At 39.4% G+C, this 21,476-nt stretch overlaps 1 protein-coding gene across 5 annotated transcripts in view; it reads left to right on the top strand.

Moving 5' to 3' along the window:
- Positions 1-21,476, top strand: part of CDH8 (cadherin 8) — a 154,312-nt gene that overhangs the window by 75,252 nt on the left and 57,584 nt on the right. For 4 of the 5 annotated variants that reach the window (XR_005626453.1, XM_039698415.1, XM_039698414.1 and 1 more), the window contains 3 exons: positions 12,774-12,941; positions 16,658-16,845; positions 19,547-19,800. Coding sequence is in view for 4 of the 5 variants with exons in the window: in XM_039698415.1 (XP_039554349.1) it covers positions 12,774-12,941; positions 16,658-16,845; positions 19,547-19,800 (610 nt within the window). In the remaining variant the exon portion in view is untranslated. Of the gene's footprint in view, positions 1-3,612; positions 3,732-12,773; positions 12,942-16,657; positions 16,846-19,546; positions 19,801-21,476 lie in introns of those variants that run through there. The other variant, XM_039698417.1, reaches the window with a different exon arrangement.

Here is a 21,476-nt window from a genome sequence, read left to right as displayed (position 1 = left end):
GGGGCTGGGAACACAAACCCTGTGAGGAATGACTGAGGGAGCTGGGGGTGCTCAGCCTGGAGAAAAGGAGGCTCAGGGGTGACCTCATCACTCTCTGCAGCTCCCTGAAGGGTGGCTGTGCTCAGCTGGGGTTGAGGCAGGTCTGGTCAGGTTGAGGCAGCACTGACAGAACCAGAGGACACAGTCTCGAGCTGCACCAAGGGAAATATAGGTTGGACATTAGGAAAAAGTTTTTCACAGAAAGAGTGATAAAGTTCTGGAATGGCTGCCCAGGGAGGTGGTGCAGTCACCATCCCTGGGTGGGTTTAACAAAGCCTGGATATGGCACTGGGTGCCAGGGTTTAGTTGAGGTGTTGGGGCTGGGCTGGACTTGATGATCTTGAAGGTCTCTTCCAACCCAGTGATTCTGCGAATTCTGAGATTCTGTGAATTCTGTGATTCTGTGAATTCTGTGTATCTCATCCCCAGGTGCAACACAGGTCTCACTCGTGTTCCTCAGAGTCTGATCTCAGAGAAAAACACAGGGAGAACAGGGATTAAGGGTGGTGGGGTGATGGTGGTGGCAATGTTACAGAAGTTACTGGGGCACTGAAGGCAGAGGAGGAGCTGTGTGACAAAACTGCTCAGGGAATGCAGGGCTTGGCCTGAGGGGTTTGAGGAGCATAATGTAATGTTCAGTATGAGTCTACAGCATACAGTGTAGCTTGGGAATTTCAGTGAATATATTTTATGCTTTCATTGAAAATTCTTTTTCTTTCTTGATTTGTTGGATCAATTTGGGGAGAGAAAGAGTATCAATCATGAGTGTTGGTGTGAAGTTTTATTAGCATGCATTTAGGGTGACTTTATTTCTCTGTGGTTTTGTAGTCTTGAAAGTCATCAGAAAGAAGTGCCAATAAATCCATTCCCTCTTGTTTTCTATACATTGGTTGTCCATACAGCAAATTAATTTAGTTATGTCTAAAAAGCAAGTTTTAAGGTGATTTGATAATTTCTAATATTCTGTCATCTGTTACTAGAAATCCTTTTAAATCACAGTGAGTGAAGCAGCTGTGATCTCCTAAGGAGAAAGAAATGAAAATTCTTTTCAAAACATACAAATATCCACCTGAATTTATACAGCTGCAAAGCAGTATAACAGGAGTACAAATTGTTGTCCTTGTGCAGAGTAACAAAACTATAAAATAAATGCTCAGAGAAGTTATTAAAGGATGATTTTGATAGATTAAGTGAACTATGTTTTCTCATCCACATTAAACACAGTGCTCCTGTAATCTTTAAAAGCTGGAATTTCTTGAAATCTTTCTGATGAAATTGCATGGAAAAATTATTTCCCATTCCTAGAAATTCCCTAGCTTTATGGGACTTTATGTAAATAGTATGCATCAATAAATATTAATGGATTAGTCCAAAGCAGATTTTTTCTTGTTGAAGGACAGCTATCCTGAATGTGAAAGGGATCTCTGGAATGTGATTCAGCCTTTTATTTTTACACTGCATGTAAAATAGAGTTTTACAGAGAAAAATTCTAGCACAGTACAATGGAAAAAGAGCAGCTTGTTCTAAAAATAAGTGTGTTAAGAGAGTGTTTATTAGTGAAGGCCCTTAGTTCCTGTGGCTCATTTGTCACAATCAAATGGAAATACAACTCTGACCATCGAAATATACTGTTTAGTTTCTTAAATATTACAAATGATTGCATGCAGTAATGACTTCTGTGAGCTGTCATAATTAGAGGGGAATTGAGTGTAGGGTTTTTCTCAGTTTCTTCCTGGGAAAGTTAGTGCCTTAGCATGGGAACACGTCAGCTTTCCTAAAGGAGCTGAGAAGTGCATTCTCCACCTACACAGAAGATTTTCTTTCACAGAAAAATGGCCTGAAAGAAATATTCCAAATGTAAAAAAATACTTCATTTTACTTAGTTTTCTTATTTGTATTGTACAAATGAGCCCTAATTCTCAATCCAAAGAAGTAACTATTCCTCACCTAGGAAAGTGATTCCTGTTATCATGAAAGCCAGAGAGAGCTCCAAAACCTCTTGGTGAACCTGAAAATCAGGGTTTTTCTCCTGTTTCAGTGGCATTAATTCCCCCCTCCTCCCTTCATTTCCAGCTACAACTATTCCTTTGCAGAGCAGTTCACTTACCATGAAAATGACATGTTGGTGTCTAAGGGGAATTCATTGACAAAGAATTCAACTGTGGCCACAGTCCCCACGTGGCTTCATCTTATGGAGCTGCTTCTGAGTGAATTAATGTTTTCAGGTCCCCCGTTTTTCTAGATCTGTGAAGGACATCAATTATGTTCTTTAATTCACTGCAACTGGCTGGGTTGCTGTGCTGGGGCTGTTCCCTGTTTCTTTGCCATCCCATTCCACTTCATCTGCAGTGGAATCACCATCCTGCTCTCACCAAACAGCACACATTGGTTTGTTTAGGGTATATAAAATATAAATATTATTAAAGTTTAATCATTAATCCAACCAGATGCAGGTAGTTATGTAGAAACTGCAGCCGCATATACAGGGTGAAAACGACTGTTCTCAATCAAAATGTCCAAGCAAAGCAAATACGAAGTGTGCAGATGTTTGTTTCTTTTTGTTTGTCCAATCTTTGCAATGTGAACCATCACAACTCTCAGCAGCCAAGCCAGGAAAGCACATTATCTTGTAGTCCCCAGGACCTTCAGGGGAGGTTTTTGTGTGGGCAGGTGTTTGGATACTGTTGGGACCATGTAGGAATTAAAGCAGTGCAGGTATTGTAGTGTATCACCCCAAAGAAATCAAACCTGAGGATGATCCTCCAAGTGTGGTACATATTTTAGGGTCTGAGGGTTGTTTGGGGGTGTGAGAGGGAATGTGGATGTGTGTATAGCTGCATTTTCTCTGTGGTTACACTTCATTAGTACCCTGATAAGTTGAAAGCCTTTTCGGTTAATTTGAAGCAGAATTGTTTCTGAGCACAGATATTGTGTCTTCCCCTAAATGGAATCAGCATTTCAAGAAATGGGCTGTGTGAGAGTGATCCACTTCAGAAAGCAAATATTTTCTGTCATTCATAGGAGTGTATCAAGTGTTATCAAGACAATAGCCATTGAGAGCTGATCTGTTTACAGTTTTTCTAGATTACTGACCTTTTATCATGTTTCTTAGTAACCAAGAGTAAATGTAGATCTGTGCAGCTACCAAGACCAGGGCAGTACTGTCTGTAATTTTTGATTTTCCTGGCTCAGAGTGAGGATTGTCTGACCTTCCTGCTTGGTTTTAATGGCATGTGGGGAGTGAGCCATGAGGAATGATCCCAACCATGCCTCCTAATTCCTCTGCCTCTGCAACCCTCAGAGCAAAAAGGGAGAGCAGAGGAGCAGGGTGTTTTTGATTTTCCTGGCTCAGAGTGAGGATTGTCTGACCTTCCTGCTTGGTTTTAATGGCATGTGGGGAGTGAGCCACGAGGAATGATCCCAACCATGCCTCCTGATTCCTCTGCAACCCTCAGAGCAACAAGAGAGAGCAGAGGAGCAGGGTGAGGCTTTGTGCCTGTGCTAAGGAAGGGCTGTCACACCTGAGGGTAAATGGCAGGAAATCAGGTGTTCACTCTCCTGCATTTTGGTTCCTCCTGCCTTGGCAGGAGCTGGCAGTGCCCATCTCTGAATCACTCTCAGCTGGAAGTCACATTACTCAATCTCCCCACTGAAACAATTCTATAATGCTGGGCACAAAGAAACAAGTGCTGGTGAGTGACCCATAAAACAATAATTTTCCATTACCTGAGATGAAAAATGCATATATTGCTGCAGTTCTAGTTTGCAATTTCTTCTGTAAGAGTTATAGACACATGAAAGGAGGTTATTTGGAAGTTATTTTACACTGAGTGCTCTGAATGTGGCTTAGGGTAAATGCTTTTTTGATGGCTTGTTCTGAATATTTTTCACTTTTCATAGGTGAATTTTATTATGACCACTGATTTGTTGGATAGAAGGTGAATATAATTAATACATGACAAAGATACAGATTTAGATTTTTTTTTTCTGTGAGAACGAAAACTTGCAATGTGATGGCATCAGATGAGTAACAAAACTCATGGTGGGCAGAAATATATTCCTTATATCATTGTGGTTCCATCTCAGTAAGTGATGCCAGGCTCCCTGCCTAGTGTGTTTTATTTATAAAGGCACAGGAGCTGTATGGATTCTCTCGTAATCTGAATGATGACAATACAAATGCTGGGAAAGGGGGTTCCTTAAGACTGCTAAAAGTAGCTGGAGCACACTTCTCACTTTTAAGCTTTTTCAAGGATATTAAATCATGACTGTCAGCTTTAAAATAAGATTATCATAATGAAAAGTAATATGAAGTGACACTGTGTTCTACAATACAGGGATGGCAGAGGAAACACATTTTCAGCTGTGTCTGACTTATTTACATTTCACATGAACTTAAATAATGTCACTCCTACACATACCTGAAATATAGTTACATGAAGAAGGCAAATTACAGCAAAGCCCTACTGGCACTGGAAGGCTCGTGGGATCAGTGGAGCACAAACACTTAATTTGCCTGAAAAATAACAGCTTTTAAGCACTGCCATCTTGGAGATGGGCAATGGTACAAAGCCAAGGCTCAAGGAGGTAAAACTGAGATGGGTGGAAAAGTCAGCAGACCCAGAAAGATGAAGACTCTCCTAATAGAATGTAGATATCTTTGGAGAGTGGATAATTGTGGGGTTTTCTCCTATACCTGGTTTAACTTTCAGCTGGAAGAGCCCCTGCTTTAAACAGCAGAGTTTTCAATTTAGTGTGTGGCCCTGAAATCAGACCATAAATGAATAGGCCTAGGAGGAATGAAAACTTCACTCAACAGAAGCCAGGTTTGAATATTTTATTTTAATTTGCAGTCTTGCCTCCATTACAACCTTATAAAACAGTCCAGCAAAATAGAAACAGGTAAGGGAGCAAGAGGGAATAAACCAGCACCTTTTCAGTTACAGATATGGTTGTGATGTTCAGGCTATTCCTTCTATCTGGTTGTTAATGTCCAGTTCATTCCAGTATCACAAGGTACCCCCAGAATATTGTGTGTAGGGCTGATAAGAGCTGTCATAATTTAAAAAAAACCCAAAAAACACTGCTGAGATACTGAGAAAGTTCAAAGAAGGGTAGCTAAGGTCAGGAGAATATTACTTATAATGAAAGATTGATTGAAATAAATTTGTATAAACTGGATCAGAGGTGATTAAAGAAGGATATGAAACCACTGCACAAATATTTGAGAGGTGTTAATAAAAGAGAGACATGGGGACTGTTTTTGTAATTACTCATGGTACAATGACAAGGAAGGAAGCACTTCAAGCTGGAGAGAAATGGGGAAACAGTTTTGGTCCAGGAAGGAATCTACTACTGTAAGGGGAAAGTAATGAGCTGCTAGGAGCAGAACTCACTTGTGTTCAACAGAGCCTTCCTAAATAGTTCAGCTTCTAAATACTTTAGATCTAAACCCTCATGGGATTAGTGTAGAGAAAGTACTTGTTAGACATGAGTCAGAGCATGGATTGAGCTGCTGCTTTCCAGCTCATTTTATTGACTGCTGCTGCTGCCATGGCTGTGCCAGTTACTGCAGATTTAAAGTGAAGTAAACTCCTCAGTGAAATAATAAAAAGAGGCATGAACTGGGATGGGTGGGTGTTGTGCTTTAGCAAGAGGTGTGTAGAAGCTCCTTTCCATAGAATGGTAGTACCACAGAATCAGAGTGGTTTGGGCTGGAAGGAACCTTGAAGCTCACGTCATTCCAGCCTTGCCATGGCAGGGACACCTTCCCGTGGAGGAAGGCAGGAGTATGCAGGTCCATGGAGCCCAGAGAGCAGCATTCCCAGGGCAGCAGTCTAGCTCTAGCTGCATTCCCAGGGCAGCAGTGAGGTTCCAGCAGCATTCCCAGGGCAGCAGTGTGGCTCTAGCTGCATTCCCAGGGCAGCAGTGTGGCCCCAGCAGCATTCCCAGAGCAGCAGTGTGGTTCTAGGAGGATTCCCAGAGCAGCAGTGTGGCTCAGGAGCATTCCCAGGGCAGCAGTGTGGCTCAGGAGCATTCCCAGGGGTTCCTGCAGCCCTCTGCTGCTCACTGCTGTGGCAGCGTGCGGGCACAGCGCTGGAACCAGAGTCTGGTCTCACACTGCTGGGAGTCCTTTCACGTCTTTGTGTACTAAACAGTCTGTGCAACGCGAGGAGATGTGTCAAGGTGTTTGCACCGAGGTGTTTGGTGGCCCTGTGAGTTGTCTTGGTGACAGCCCATTAGGAGAGGGCTGGGCTGGCAGAGCCGAGCTGAGCCCAGTCAGTGCCGCAGCTCTCGCTCGTTAGCTCCGAGTACAAAGTGCAGCTATTACGGATCAGGGATTTAGGATTGGGCCCCTCAGTAGCACCAAGAGCTGTCCTTGCTGATTAATAAAGTAAGTGTAAAATCACTGCAGAGACGTTTGAAAACAGTTCTGCTGGTCTGCAGCTGGTAGAGCTGAGTGGCTTAAGATCAAGGCAGATTGGCATTTGGAAAGAAGCGATTTCTGGTTCTTGAGTTTATCAAATAATAGCAGTAACAAAAAAAGCTGATCCCACATATATTTCTTGCATTTCAGAGCAATAGCTCTATCATTTTAGAAAGCTTGTGAGGTACTTTGAACTTGACTGTTCCTCATGCTGGGTAGGAAAACGGGCAACATATCTAAATAATGTGCTTCAAGGGCCTGAATTAGAGAGAGGAATTTGAACTACACAGCTGGAGCTAGAAAGCACCTGAAAAAGAATCCGAGGCTACTTTCTGTAAAGTGTCTGGTGTAATCACAGCTATTAGATTGCTACAAATAAAATCCTAAGGAAACGAGGTCGTAAATGCAGTGCCAAATGTTTATTTACTGAGTTTGTTCTCAGCTGGTGGGAGAGTGATCCTTTCACCATGCCATGAAAGGGTCCCAGGGAAAGGGAACAGCTGGTAAGTAGAGCTGAAAGATTTAAACCCATCCTCTAAAACCCAGAGACAAGTTCACCTGAATTAAAAAGGCACCATTATAATAGGTGTTATCCAGTCATGTCCTATAGGATATCCTTCTAGCAGAGTGCACATAGACAAAGGCAGGTAATTTCACTTGCAGTGAGAAACTTCAGGGTCTATTTCAGAATGGAAACAAGGGCAGAAACTGCAAAGATGGTAGTAATATGGGTTAAAAGAGAAAAGACAATAATTCCTATGTTAAAAACCCCAAATTAATAAAACCATATTCAACCTTGAGCTCTCTGTTTACCAAAAAAGTGCCATCTTCCCATACACTTTCTAAAAATAAACATTGGAAAAAATGTGTACACTTAGATTTTCTATTGAAAATACAAAAATGGCACAAATAGAAAATGTAATATAGCATTTGATTCTTTAGCTAGTCATTATTTTTGCTGAGTTTAATGTCTTTGATTTGAAATGTGTCTAGATCTGAATGTAGTTCACACAACTCCTGTAATTAGTAACTTTTATAGAAAGTTAGGCAGCCTTGCTAGTGATTGCAGAGATGTTTCCTGTCTTGCTTAGAAACAAAGCAAGAAATTAGAAGACTTGATGATAAGTCTTATTAAGGAGATTATGATAAAGGTAAATAAAATTAAAAATAGTGCATCACTATTTTTGTATCACATAATCAAACAACTTTTTTTAAACTTTGAGTAAAGGTATTTATGATCTACTAATTTTTAAAAAATTGTGGCACAGGTTTTCTACAGATCTACAAGTAAACCTTTTTTATGGACTGCTAAAACATCACTGAGGTTGCTGTTCTTCACAGGAATACAAAGAATGCCACTCATGGCTCTGAAGAAATTGCAGGATTGATTTTCAGGAGTTTGGGTCCTAAATGACTGTTATATTTAATAAGAATCTCCACCAAGATTCTAGCACAGAAAGAAGATCAAAGCAATTACTTAGCTCTTACAAAATGAAGTAGGGAAAGTTCCAAAGTATCAAAGTATTCAAGCTGAAATAGCAGGAAGTCTTCCACAAAGCATGTGTGAGATGAATGGGATGCTTGAGAAAGGCTTTTCAGGGCCAGGTTCCAATTTTGCATAGTGCTTGCTTGGTTTTGTTCCATGTGCTCAATTATTATTATGTATAGTTTTATAGCATTATCATAAAGAGATCTTTAAAAAAAAACGGAGACAAAAGTGAAAGCCAGGTCCTTCTTACTGTTGCTTTTTTTGCTTCTTTCTTTTCATGAGCTGCAGCCTCTGCCACTTTGCCTCCTTTCCCCTGGACTTTTTCAGTGACACAGTGGATATTCTTCCAAATGGGTTTTTGAATGTAGTCCCCAGGGTGCATTTTAACTGATTCAAGTTGTGAGGCAGATTGTGCAAATTGCTCAGTGTGTGCAGTCAGGACCACTGCAAAAGTAAATCCCCTTCTGCAGCTGCTTTATTTGCAGTGGGACTGTTCAGGAAAAGCAAATCAGCCAAAAAAAAAAAAAAAAAAAGGCACTTCAATATTTGGAGGTTTCATCCTTGGAAGGAATAGTTTGCTTCTTGACTTCTTTACCTTCCAAGCTGTTTCCTGATCTTTCCAGCCTGAGGGAGAGGATCTGTAGGGAAATTCTGGGGCGTGCATGTTCAGTGGTTGTGCCACGTCTGTGAATGTTTTCATGGCAGCAGGGTTTGGGAATTATTTCAGGCTACAAGGAGACAAAGCCTTGACTTGGACATTATGGAGGGAAGGAACCTCGAGTGAGAATGCAGTGAGTGCCATTGGCCCCAAAAAGGATCAGATTTTCCCTTCCCATTCTTGGCAGATGGTTGACTGACACATTCTTAAAAACTTGCAAGAATGGGAATGCAGCAAGTTCTACAGGCAGCCTCTGTGGGTGCTCCCCTAATGTTCCACTGAAATCTCTCTTGGGGCAGCTGAAACCCATTTTGGGGTTATATTTTAGGTCCAATACTTCTTCTCTTACCCCCAGTGGAAAAGGAGAGTATTTCCCAGTAATTTTTACATATTTGGCTGTAGAAGCTCTCCTTATACTTCCCTGACTATATAAATCAATATTTTTCAAAATTGGACCCACTGTTCCAGCTGCAGCCTTACCTGTGTGAGTGCACTGGAAAGATTATTCCACACTTCTTGCACATAACATACTAACTAATATACCAGGAAACGCTTGAGCACTTTTATCAGCAAGTTGCTGTTGTCTCACATTCAGTTCATTTTGACTCCACATTCTCTTCTGTCTTGTGAGTCATCTGCTCTATTGTAATTGGGAAGTTAATTGTTTCCCTCACACAAAATGCTTTTTGCTTGCCAAATTGAGTTGCATCCTGCTATTTTAGACTCTCCAAATTGTGAAAATTGTTTTGAACGCTAATCCTGTTCTTCCTGTATTTGCAATGGCTCCCAACTTTGTGTCATCTGAAAGGCTTGATAAGTTCTCCCTGCCTTCTGGCTTTCAGGAAATATTGAATGATTCTAGAAGCAGAACAAACCCCATGAACCACGTCATCCATCTCTCCACTTGACAGTAAGGCATTGATAACTGTTCTGAATACAATCTTTCAGCAGGCATCTACCTGCCTTACATTAGTTTATGGTAATTCTCTTGCTTTTGAACTACTCCTGTTTGGCACATCTCCTTCTCATCCATCACCGCATGCTGAAAGTGATTATGATTTTATTCTCCATTTGTTTCTGGGTTGAACTGAAGCAGAGCAGGTTGAATGCTCAGTGAGTTAATGTTCTGTGTGCTGGGTGTGTGTTGGTATTTGGTGAGCCTGGATTGTGTTCTAAAAATAAACAGATGGTTCCAGTGCTTCCTGCAAGCTTGGCCTGAGGACTGGTGAATAAAGCAAAAGAACAAATAAATATCCTTGAGATTCTCCATGCAGAACTCCCCTAGCCTGTATTTTTCTTGATCATGATAGATGAGGATGGAGCTTTTGGGTGTTTATAAATTTGCCTCCTAAAAGGTATCAACACTTGCCTGTTGCTGACCACAATTCCATAGATTCTGAATATAGTGGCAACAATCAGCCTGTGTAATTTGGATAGATTTGGTTCTTAAAAATCTGCAGTTCCTCTTATAGTAATTTAAATAGTAAACTTCTTTTTAGCCTTTTATTGCTATTTTATTCCATTTTATTTGAAATGGAAACTTGACTTTGACTCAGCTTCTGGCAGGTGGTTTATGGTCTCTGACAGTGGATATGTATAAAACTGTTGAAACAACAGCTTATGTTAGTACCTTTATACAGAAAAAAAGAACCCCAACATTTTTATGTCTTAAAAGCCAAAATTTAAATTTCTATTTTGGCACTTCTGAAGGTATTCAGTTTGCTTGATATATTTCAAACCATAGGCAGTGGCTAAACTGTTCAATGCATCAAGAGACAAATTAAAATACCTGTCTGGGAAAAACCATCAATTTAGTGAAATAATTGACTTTTCTCAGTGGAAACTGCAGAATACAAAATATGGCATCTCATACAACTCATCTGTAAGCTAGAGCTAACTATGTAAATTAGGTTAAAAAACCCAAACAAACATAGAAACTCTGCCTAAAAAAATAATGGAGATAAAGTACAGTACACTTAATGTAAGCCCTATTGAAATAAGGGTTCATTGATATTTGGATCTGCTATATTAGTGAAAAAAATGAATGTGAACCAAATTCTGATAGCCAAGTTTGCATTAGAATGCATTTTATGAGTCATTTCACTTATAACAATAGACTTATTTGCAGAATGCATCATTATTATTCGTCAGTAGTAACCCAGTCAGTCCAAACCAGCCACAACTGTCAGATGCTTTTAGAATTAAGCATCATTTACTTTCCTTATCCAGGCTGCCATGGAGGAAATGACCCTACTCTTTCACTGACTGTATTTTGCACCTATCAAATCTGATAAATGGGGTTTATTGTTCCCCTGCTTTCACTCAGAAAACTTAACACAAGCATTTTCTTCAGTGTGTGGCAGAATAATGTGGGCTCCCTCCTGAGGCACTTTTACCTGCTGGGCCACTGGCCTTGAAGCTCCAAACCCCTCTTACTGTGGGTTTTTATTACCTGTGCTGGAATAAAAACTCACTAATTGAGAGTTTTCCTGTCCCTCTCTCATGTTCCTGTGCCACCTGCTGCAGGTGACCCTTCCTTGGCAGAGGGGCTGGACCTGCTGATCTCCAGAGGTCCCTTCCAAACCCAGCCCTCCTGTGACTCTGAGTTCCTTGGGAATAAAAGATTTCTCTGCCTTGGCTGCTGCAGACATTTCATTTTCCTGCAGAATTATAAAATATGTGAGGCAACAACCAAAAATATTGCATGGAAAAAAACTTACAAGGGTGTAGGTTCCAAGCCTGCTCTCATGTTATATTTGGTGGTTTATGGAGGAAGTGTATTGCTTTATTATAAATGTCTTACACCCCCTTGCTCTTAGTGTGGTCCTCAGCCATGAAAAGAAGGTCTGATCAGATTCTTAGCATTAGATTGTTACAAATAAAGGGATATTTAATAAATGTTAGCATTTTCTTTATAATTTGTAAATTTTAGAATTTACTAAAAGGCATATCTATTAATGCAAAAAGACAATTTCTTTATTCTATATGAATAGGTGATCTCAGCATTTCAGCCAGAGTGTCATTTCTAAAAAGCTTGGCTGGTACAGCCTGTGCCAGACAAAAGAGTAAGAGATGGATGAAGTCTCCACAGCTATTCCAACCCCAACAAAGAAAACAAAACTAAAAGATTTGTTGTGTTACTGTCTGTGTCTGCAAGAAAACACTATTTTAAAATGGAATTTTAAAAAATGGATTAAAAAAGCGCCATATTCCAATTAAACATTTGGAATTGTTTTCCCTAGGTTTAGTGGGGCTTCTTTAGTCCCTTATGATCTTATGATTATGGTGGACTTTACTGAACTGCAATGAGCACTATTTAAATTTATCTTTAAACATTTAGTATTACACTTTCAATACATATTGTGAATGTATTAGCACATTACAGGTGGAAAGATTTTGGAAAGAAAAAATAATTATTTCTTCTACTACATGTCTGCAAAATGTATAGGAGTTTACAGTGGATCTGGCCCCAGAATTAACCAAACTCTCCATTGCTGATATTTCCTTCAGCCCACTGACATTTTATATTTTGGTATACAGCAGATCATTGAACTTACCTAGGTTTAAAAGCTTCTAACCTGGTAAAGTAGGCGATGGCAGCTTCCTGTTCCACAGGTGACCCCCTTGAGCAGTGAGTGGAGTCTGTCTTTCTCCTGTTCAAGTTTAGGCACTCAGTTTCAGACTTAAGAGTACAACTGTGGCCTGCAATATGCACAGGAGCAGGTGAAATAATGGGTTTGGGTTTAAATTATTTTAAAGAATCTGAACAGATCTGATTAACAGTGTTCACAAAGTCAGCTTTCTATGTGGTTGACTTCTGTTTGGGAATTCCGTGGGGAAAAGATGGATTTCTGTGGGAGGTAGGGCAGACACCAAGAAGTTTGTCAGGAATAAAACGAAAAAGAAATATGTATCACAGCTATGATTAATTCTTGGGTTTTGAACCACAGTTTCAGTGCACTTCTAATTAAATCAAGGTAAGTGACCTCTAATACAATTTTTTTCAAAATCTCAAATAATTTTTCATCCTTTGTGTTATGAGGCAAGCTAACTGGACCTTTAACATTTTTTGTATACCAATATTTGCATATATCCATAAAAACAGCTGCAAACTGAATTTGTGTCTGTACCTGATTGTTTCCTCCCGCCCATTATTGTAGCTATAATTAAAACAGCTCTTCCCAACATGGACAGAGAAGCCAAAGAAGAATATTTTGTGGTCATCCAAGCAAAGGACATGGGAGGACATATGGGTGGACTCTCTGGAACCACAACAGTGACAATTACCCTCAGTGATGTGAATGACAATCCTCCCAAGTTTGCACAGAGTAAGTGCCATGTGTGTGTGCTCCTATATAAGAAGCTATTATTGTTATTTTGGGTTTTTTTTAATCAAGGGTTTTTTGATATTGCCTGGGTTTTTAATGTAATTTAAAAGATGTAGTTGTGACTAGAGAAAGGTTAATTGTTCTCTGCCTGATTAAGAGCTTAGGAAGGAGGGAGTTATGTCCACAACAGTGTACAGATCTCTGCCTTCCTTGTTACCCCTCTTACATCCACCCAAAAGGGCCTGGACACTGCAGAAAACATATTTATTTCCTCTCAGTGCAGTTGTTTCTGTATGCTTTGTTGCTTCCATCTCATGCAGACAAGTGACACCACCAGTAAAAGACACATATAACAGATAAAAGGAATAAAAGCCTTGACTAATTAGGCAATACTGAAGAAAACAAAGAAGATAAGTCTGAATCTAGATAATTGTTGATCTTTAATTCAAAATCCATATTTTCTACTGTGGTTCCAATGGGTATCTTGCTGAGCTAGGTTAAAATGATTTGGCATCCTGCTGAGATTCTCTGCAAGCTTTGTAGTCTATTTCCAAGATGAAGACAAAAAAGAAAAAAAGAGGAAGAAAAGCATAATGACTGGATTGATTTTATTTGGAGCGGGTGCAACCTAATACACTATTAGAAACATAGCATTTTATCCAGCTTGTTCTGGAAAATTAAAGTTAAATGGTTTTTGAGGCTGCATCTAGATTTTGCATCATTTTTGTTTTCCTAGAAGTATGTTTTTCTAACAAGGTGCTCAGGGACCCAGCATAAAGTTAATTTTTTTTCATCTATGGATGACTTCAACTCCACTTTTGCCTTGTTCTGAGACATAGAGTAAAATGGGTTTGTCCTACTGCTCAGCAAATGATAAATTTGCTTCTGTAGCCTGTAGAAACTGTATGTAGTGATGGAGAGAGAGAGAGAGAAATCTAATACAAATAAGCAGAGGCAAAAGCTTACTTTCAAAATATCTATTTTATTACCTCATCTTAGTGGTTTTTAACAGATAAGCACTCTGCACAATAAAAGGTTTTCTCTCATAAAGCAGGAAATGCATAGATTTTTTACTTTATGTCCTGTTGCATTGCCTTTCCCTGTGCTAGTGTTTTCCAAGAATTTCCCTAACAATGCAATGTCTACAGCTGAACTCTATCACCAGCCTGCAGAGGGATGTCTCTTTTATACCTGCATTGTACAACTCAGGAGCACAGACCTGCCTTTGCCAGCCTGCCTGGCTTTTATATTGTACAGCACTGCCCCAGGAAGCCTTTGGCTGCCAGTATGGCAAAAGTGTGACCTGGAAATCAGCAGCACACTGGTCCAAACTGGGGGCAGCCCAGGAGCACAGCATGTGGGGCTGAAACTGCCCTTTCCCAGTGCTTTTGGGTACAGTGGCACACTGACTGGGGCACCAGCAAGGCTGCATCCTTATCCCTGGAATACATTTGCTCCTGGATGAGTTTTCCTGCAGCAATGAGGAAGGTGCTGCCTCTGAAGCTGTTACAACCCTTGCAGGATTTGAGTTTCCCCTAGGAATAACCACTGACCATTATGCAAATTCTTTAGGAAAAAAAAGCGCTGCCTGTTTTATCACTGGGTGTTCTGTATTTATTGCTTTAATGATGAGCCACAGTAACATTAGAGCTGGGTGTTATTACAAATTCTGCCTTTTGAAAGGCAGCATCCTGAGCTGGCTGCCCAGCACCACAGATTAGCCACAACTCTGCCCTTGGACAAGAGCTGAGGCAGTCTGGCTTTTTTTTTTTTTTTTTTTTTTTTTTTTTTTAACTCTGTTGAAGCACAGTTTGCATTTGCCTGGAAAGGAAAATAAGAAAGGATCAAACTTACAATAAGCCCAACCAGAATGAAATCGAAATTCATAAGATGTAATACATGCTGCTTGCACAATAAATGGTAATGAGCTCAGGAAACAGGGTGTTATATCAGGTTATTGTTTCCAGGCAGGACAGAAATGTATATTTATGGTTTGATTTCAGAGCGTTAGCCTCCTGGGTTTTAGAAATGAAAAAGATGAACTTTCACTACTTCTGTGATCTCTCTGAAATAATTTTAGAGGCGTTTTATAAGTCACTGAAGTTTTTAACCTGGCAGTTTAGCAGAGAATTGTAATGAGGGGAACTGTGTGCTGCTGTGGAAACCCAGGGTTTTCAAAGATGCCCAGAGTGGATATTTTGGTCAGTGCAGCACTATGACACAATTCATAATTCTGGAGAGGAATTTGTGTAAAAGAGTAAGCTGCATCCTAATTTTTAATTTTTTCTTAATATTTTGTAAACTATTTTAATAAATCTGAGAGCAAAATTTCAACTTAACAACGCAATCAGCTGTGTCTGGAGATTTAAACCACAAAGTGTGGACAGCAGAGTAAATGATGAATGCATAATTTAATCTCCCAAGGCACTTCATTGCTTTGGCTGCTCATTGTTTTTGAGCCATTATGGATATTCTGAGCAATCTCGATGATCACCAAATTATCTCTAATAATTTAGCCTAGGAACATTAAAAACAAGTCACTTTGGGACTTCATTGTGTAGCTAATACATGTATTTGTGATTTCCTCAGATTTTCAACTGTTGCTACTACAATCACCTACAACAGGTGAAGCAACAACTCCAGAACATTATTTTTGGAAAATTGTTACCTGCACTTAACAGATTATCTTGGAACAACAGGGAGGACAGAGAAGAACAAGGCCAGAGTCCTGTGTCAAAACATTTTTTAATAGTCTCTTCTATTATCCTTGAATTCTTTTTGCCTATTTTAACTCCTGAGCAGCATTTTGTTTGATTAGCTCATGTATTCTTAACTTCAATAAGAATCAATTATAAAGAGGTAGAAATATAAGGACTCTAGAAGGAATTTTGGGCATAAAATATTTATCTTCTGGGTTTTTAGAGTACTGTTAAGAGCAGGGAGATACAAAAGAAAATAAGTATTTTGGGTTTTGCCTTTAAAAAATTTCTGCCGAAAATAATATATCTAAATAGATGTTTGATGCTTTTTAGCTTAAAAGGTTTGAAGCAGGTGTGACAAAAAATAAAATGTTGACAATTTGAATAGAAATTTCAAACATATTTTAGAGTAACTCTGCAACAAATAGTAAACGCAGTAATGATTGCTATGAAAAGTTATTGTTTCCAGTAAAGGAAAAATAATTGGAGTTTCCTTGAATGTTTCCTGATTAATTTCTTACCACAGAAGAGAGGTGGAAGGGTTTAAACAAACAAAATCAAATTACATTTTTAAAAGTAGTAAATATTTTAAGATATGTAGAAAGTATTTGAAGTTGTGTTAGTATTTACACAAAAGATTTTTAAAGAATTAGACCAGTTTTTTGTGTGGAGTAAAAGCCAGAGTTTCTTGGCTGAATTGTAACTCCTTGTCAATAAGATATCTGTATAAAAAGGAAAGTTCTGCAGTGTTGAAAGGAGCTCAATATTTGTGTTTGCCAACACAAAACATCCCTGCAAGGCAGAAGCAGGAGACTGCTGGAATGGAAAGGATGCTCACCTACAGTGAAGTGAATATTCTTGTGTGAGGACCACACTGTGCTGCTGTCAGTCAATAACTTGTGTAAATGGGGCTTGGATCATCTCAAGAGTTGGCACTGGGGACATGTAAACATTGAAGGGCACACAGGGGACATCGGGAGCAGCTGTAATGTTTAGTCTTTTCCTCTTATTTGTAAGGTCTCTATCACTTCTCAGTAATGGAAGATGTTGCTCTTGGTGAACCAATAGGAAGGGTGAAAGCAAATGACCTGGATATTGGAGAAAATGCTAAATCATCCTATGATATTATTGAAGGAGATGGAATGGATGTGTTTGAGATCACTACGGATGCCCAAACTCAGGACGGCATTATTAGAGTGAGAAAGGTAAATCATATCTCTGTTAAAAACATAAATGTTTATTGTACATGCAACTGCCCAGCCAGACTCGGCTCTGTGAGAAGATGCTGGATTTCCAGGGATTCTTTCATCTGTGGATGAGGTGTCCAGCCAGTGGAGTGATGAAAAGGGGTCTACTGGCCATGTTCCTCTGGATTTTCATAGAGAAGATTGACCACTGGGGAGACATCCATGGGTGCTGGAAATGTTAATCTTATCCAGGCTCCCATGTGGTCAGATGATGCAGGTTTTGCTTCCTTGGATCCAAAGGAGAAGAGTAGATTAAATTCCACTTTGGTGGTGGTTTAAACTTCTGTCAAGTCTTGTCTGAGTATTCATCAAACAACTTCTCTCAATTATTTGATTTCTTGTGTAGCTGTTCAGAGAAAAATAAATCACAGTGCATTAATTAAATTACCTGATAAGTGAGAGCTTAGCCTTTTACCTTTTTCTCATGTTTTACTGTCTTCACTCAATGAACAGGGATTTCAGTGAATTTTGTTAAGGAGATTGGTAGTTGCACATGAGAAGTGTCAAATTTGGGCCCTCAAGAAAACCATGTTGCCTTTTCAATGCTTTTATAGTCTTGAAATGTGCAAGGTGAGGTATTTGCATGTACACAACAAAAACACCACCCAATTATCTACAGAAATATGAGGAGAGGCAGCATAAAAGAAAACTCCTCTAGTAAAGCCAGGGAAACATTAATTGCAGATTTAATTGTCACTATTTTCTGGGGAAGGACAAAAAGCTGTTCCTCATATTGTGTTCTGAAAATAGGGAATTAATATAATTTATAGCAGTGGCAGAGGGTTTCAACTGCATAGCACAGATTACTCTAAATTAATCTTTATTTATAAAAAACAAAAGTAAACAAAACCCAAACCATGATACTCCAGTCAGAAAAGGTGCATCCAATGAGCACAGGTAATTAATATTCCACTTGTACCTGTCATTAAAGAGGTCAGGCAGACTGCCTGTCAAAACTTTGTGTTTTCTCTTTCTCAGTGAGTAGGTCAGCACTGTAGCTTTATAATAAACTGATGTATATTTATCTAAATTTACATTTGTTTTTCTAAAGAGAAAATTATGATATACATCCCAGCTCTCCTTACTGTTATTTATTGTATGCTGTGGCCTCTCCTGTAAGCTGAGGCAATTAGCCTTTTGCCCCAGTTCCCTTGGCTTTATTTCATAACTGAATCTCAACCATAATGTTGTTTCATATTTTCATTTTGACAGCAATAATAATTTTGGTTCTACTCCAGTAGATGATGTATGGAGGGTACTGCTCACCAACAGATTTTCTTCAGCATAAAATCATGGGCTTTAGACAATGCTGAGTAAATTTTCAATATGATACTCTGATTAGGCATGACTGAATGTATTGGGGTGCTGTCATTTCTGTAAAGCATATGAAAAGCAATTGAAAAAGTGCTACAGGAGCCATGATTGGCAAATTGTGAATATGCTGATTTATAAATCCCCATTCATAATTTCAAAAGGGTACTAATTTAAGAGCTGCAAAAGAAGCAAGATTTTCTTGTGTTTACTAGAATTTGTGAGAAAGAGCAAATCCCATTAGAGCTTGATTCATACCTGAAAAAAAATCCACAGAATTTGGAGATATACATATTGAAGGCTTTGACAGACTTCCTGAAGATTCCTGTTTGTGCTCTTGCTGGTATTTGCATTACAGATTCAGAGTGTCTATGTCCTCTTCTTTTTATCCCTGAGACATTATAATGCAAATCTTAATATCTTTCCAATGCTTGGCAATTTGCATCTTTGAAATTTGAATCGTTGTGAGACACAAGAGAATTATGAAGTGAATATACTGATGTGCTTCAAGACACAAACTTGAATCTCCCATAATGAAAAAGTCTACCACTCAAAAGTGTCACAGATTTGGGGTTTATTTGGTATTTCAGTCCCTTAAATCCACTGAGTTTTCATCTTTTATGAGTTAATATAGGACTGTAAAATAGTAAAAACAGTGGTAACATGGCAGACATATTGATAGAATAAAGTAATTTGGTTTGTGATTCTGTCTGCGGAAAAAAAAAAAAAAAGATAAAAGATACAGAAGTAGAAATTGCTACACTTTTAAGAAATTCCTGAGAGACGTCTACCTAATTTACTCCTATAAACTGAAATACAGAGATACTTGCAGTGCAAGAATATTGAAATACCTTCTCATATGATTAGCTCTACATTTTACCTCTCCTGTCCAACAAAAAATAATTTCTAGTTCTTTGCATTTCTCACATTGTTCTGGAAGTAATAAAATATTTATTCTTTGTGGAACCAGTTGAATTTATTTTCTTATCTCCAGCCAGTAAAGCACTGATGAAGTGAATTATTAGTATGCAACTCGTGTCATCCCAAACAAATTTGTAGTATTTGTCTGATATGTAATTGTAATGGTATAATTCATGGGAGGGAATATTTCAGTAAATTTCTTGTGAAAAACAAGGAAACAGCGCTGTTTTCTCTGAGGCTGGTAAATAAACAGATATCTTGATGTGCCTAGAAAATCTGGAGGTTGGGCTTCTGGGAGAGGGAAGTGACTGCATTAAAACTCATTCCATGTGCTTAAAAATGCACATAACTCCAATCCATCAGCATTACAACGACTTGCTCTCTGTGGCCATCAGTGAATGACATTTACCTTTGTCCTTCTCAACAGCCACTGGACTTTGAGACCAAAAAGTCCTACACCCTGAAGGTGGAGGCGGCCAACATTCACATCGACCCTCGCTTCCTCAGCGGGGGCCCCTTCAAGGACACAGCAACCGTGAAGATCGTGGTGGAGGATGCTGATGAGCCCCCGGTCTTCTCCTCACCCACTTACCTTCTGGAAGTGCATGAAAATGCTGCTCTCAACTCTGTGCTGGGGCAGGTGACAGCCCATGACCCTGACGTGTCTTCCAGCCCTATAAGGTAGGGCTGCTTTAAGGGGTTCTTTGGGAATGCTGCTGGCTGATCCCAAGTGTATTTCTCCACTCACTCTGTGGCTGTTTTCATGCTGTTCTGTTTCTGTGAAAATGCCGGGATAGGATTTAGTTTATGATGTTAGATTTATCAGTTCAGATCATTTTCAAAGTCCCCAAAATGCTCCTTGCCATAGGAGTAGTCTTACGAAACAGAGGAATGCAGTGAAAATAAGAAATGTGAGTGGTTCTTATGAAAAATGAGGTTGGATGGGGTTGAATCATCCGAGTGTATCTCTGCAGTGAATTTAAATAATCCAGTAGTGTCTGCACTAACAATACTGAGTTTGTGCTGTGCAGTTGTAAGGTTGTCAAAACATATTTTGTATTCCTTTGTCTAAACCCATTCCTGGTTTAAAGATAGAAAGTCAGAGATGATTATGCCCATATGACTTCTGCATCTTCAGTTTATAATATTTTCCTCTTTTGATCTAATTTGAACAAAATCTTTTATTCCAGTTGGATCAGATCAGTGAGTTTTATCTAATTTGATGAGTACATGTTCCCCTCCCTCTTGGTAGTGATTCCATGGTGTGGTGAGTGCTCCAAAGCACATTCTGCTCTGTGTAGTACTGCCTGCTAAAAGCATTAGGAAAACCAACACCAAAACGTGGAATTCATAGCAAAAGTATGTGTGGAGAGAGTCTATTTAATAGTAATCATCACTGTGCATTGCTGCCTCAGGGAATTTAAGCCAGGCAAGTAGTCAGCAGCATCAGGAGGATGATGTTAGCTGTTATAATCCATCATTTTCTATCACTATCATTTTCTAATCATTGTCACTTCCATCAGGTTTGTTGCAGAGCTGGACTTTAAACCTTTATACAGAGGTCCTGCATGATGCATATCATAGCATAGTATCTTCAGAATTAGAAATTCAGAATTACCAACATGTTTGGATGCTTTGGGTCTTGTGTGTGAGGATGTTGGAGAGTATGTTTGAGTTTAACACAACTTCCTCCTGAGGGACAGCTCTGATCTCTGCTCCCTAGGCCAGGGACAGCACCCAGAGAATAGCTGGAGATCAGGGAAAGGTTCTGCTTCCCCAGAGGTGCTGGCACTGCCCAGGCTCCCAGGGAATGGGCACAGCCCCAAGGCTGCCAGAGCTCCAGGAGTGTTTGGACAGGGATGCACAGGGGGATTGCTGGGGGGTCTGCAGGGACAGGAGTCAGACTCAATTATGGGGTTTTTTGAAGGAGTTTTGAATGAGTTAGAGGTGGGACCTCTGAGTTTTCTAAATAAAGTGATTTATTTTTGTTATCTTCTAGATAGGCAGGAAGGGTGAGTTCAGCTCACATCTTCACCACATGGTTCAGAAGGTCACAAGACCTTTAGATACAAGACCTTTTAAGGAGTTATTGACCAATAAAACACTGCCAACAAGGATATTTATATTTTTGACCCAATCCTTAAATATTTCATCTTATGGACCCATGCTAGATTTTAGGCTTTCTAAGCCAGTCATGCTATAATACACAAACCTACAGTACTGCATTCTAAACTCCTTGTTTACCTTTGTAGCTACTTTTATTTTTTCTGTATCTTAAAGTCTAAAACTCTAAACTTTACTTAGCTTAACATGTCTCTGGTCTAAACTATAAATCCACATTCTCGCTTCTGTCACCT

Source organism: Passer montanus, unplaced genomic scaffold (genome assembly GCF_014805655.1).
Source record: "Passer montanus isolate IOZ18808 unplaced genomic scaffold, ASM1480565v1 scaffold124, whole genome shotgun sequence".
Taxonomy (NCBI): domain Eukaryota; kingdom Metazoa; phylum Chordata; class Aves; order Passeriformes; family Passeridae; genus Passer; species Passer montanus.
Note: the sequence above shows the minus strand (reverse complement) of the source record. Positions and strands in the feature narration are given on the sequence as shown.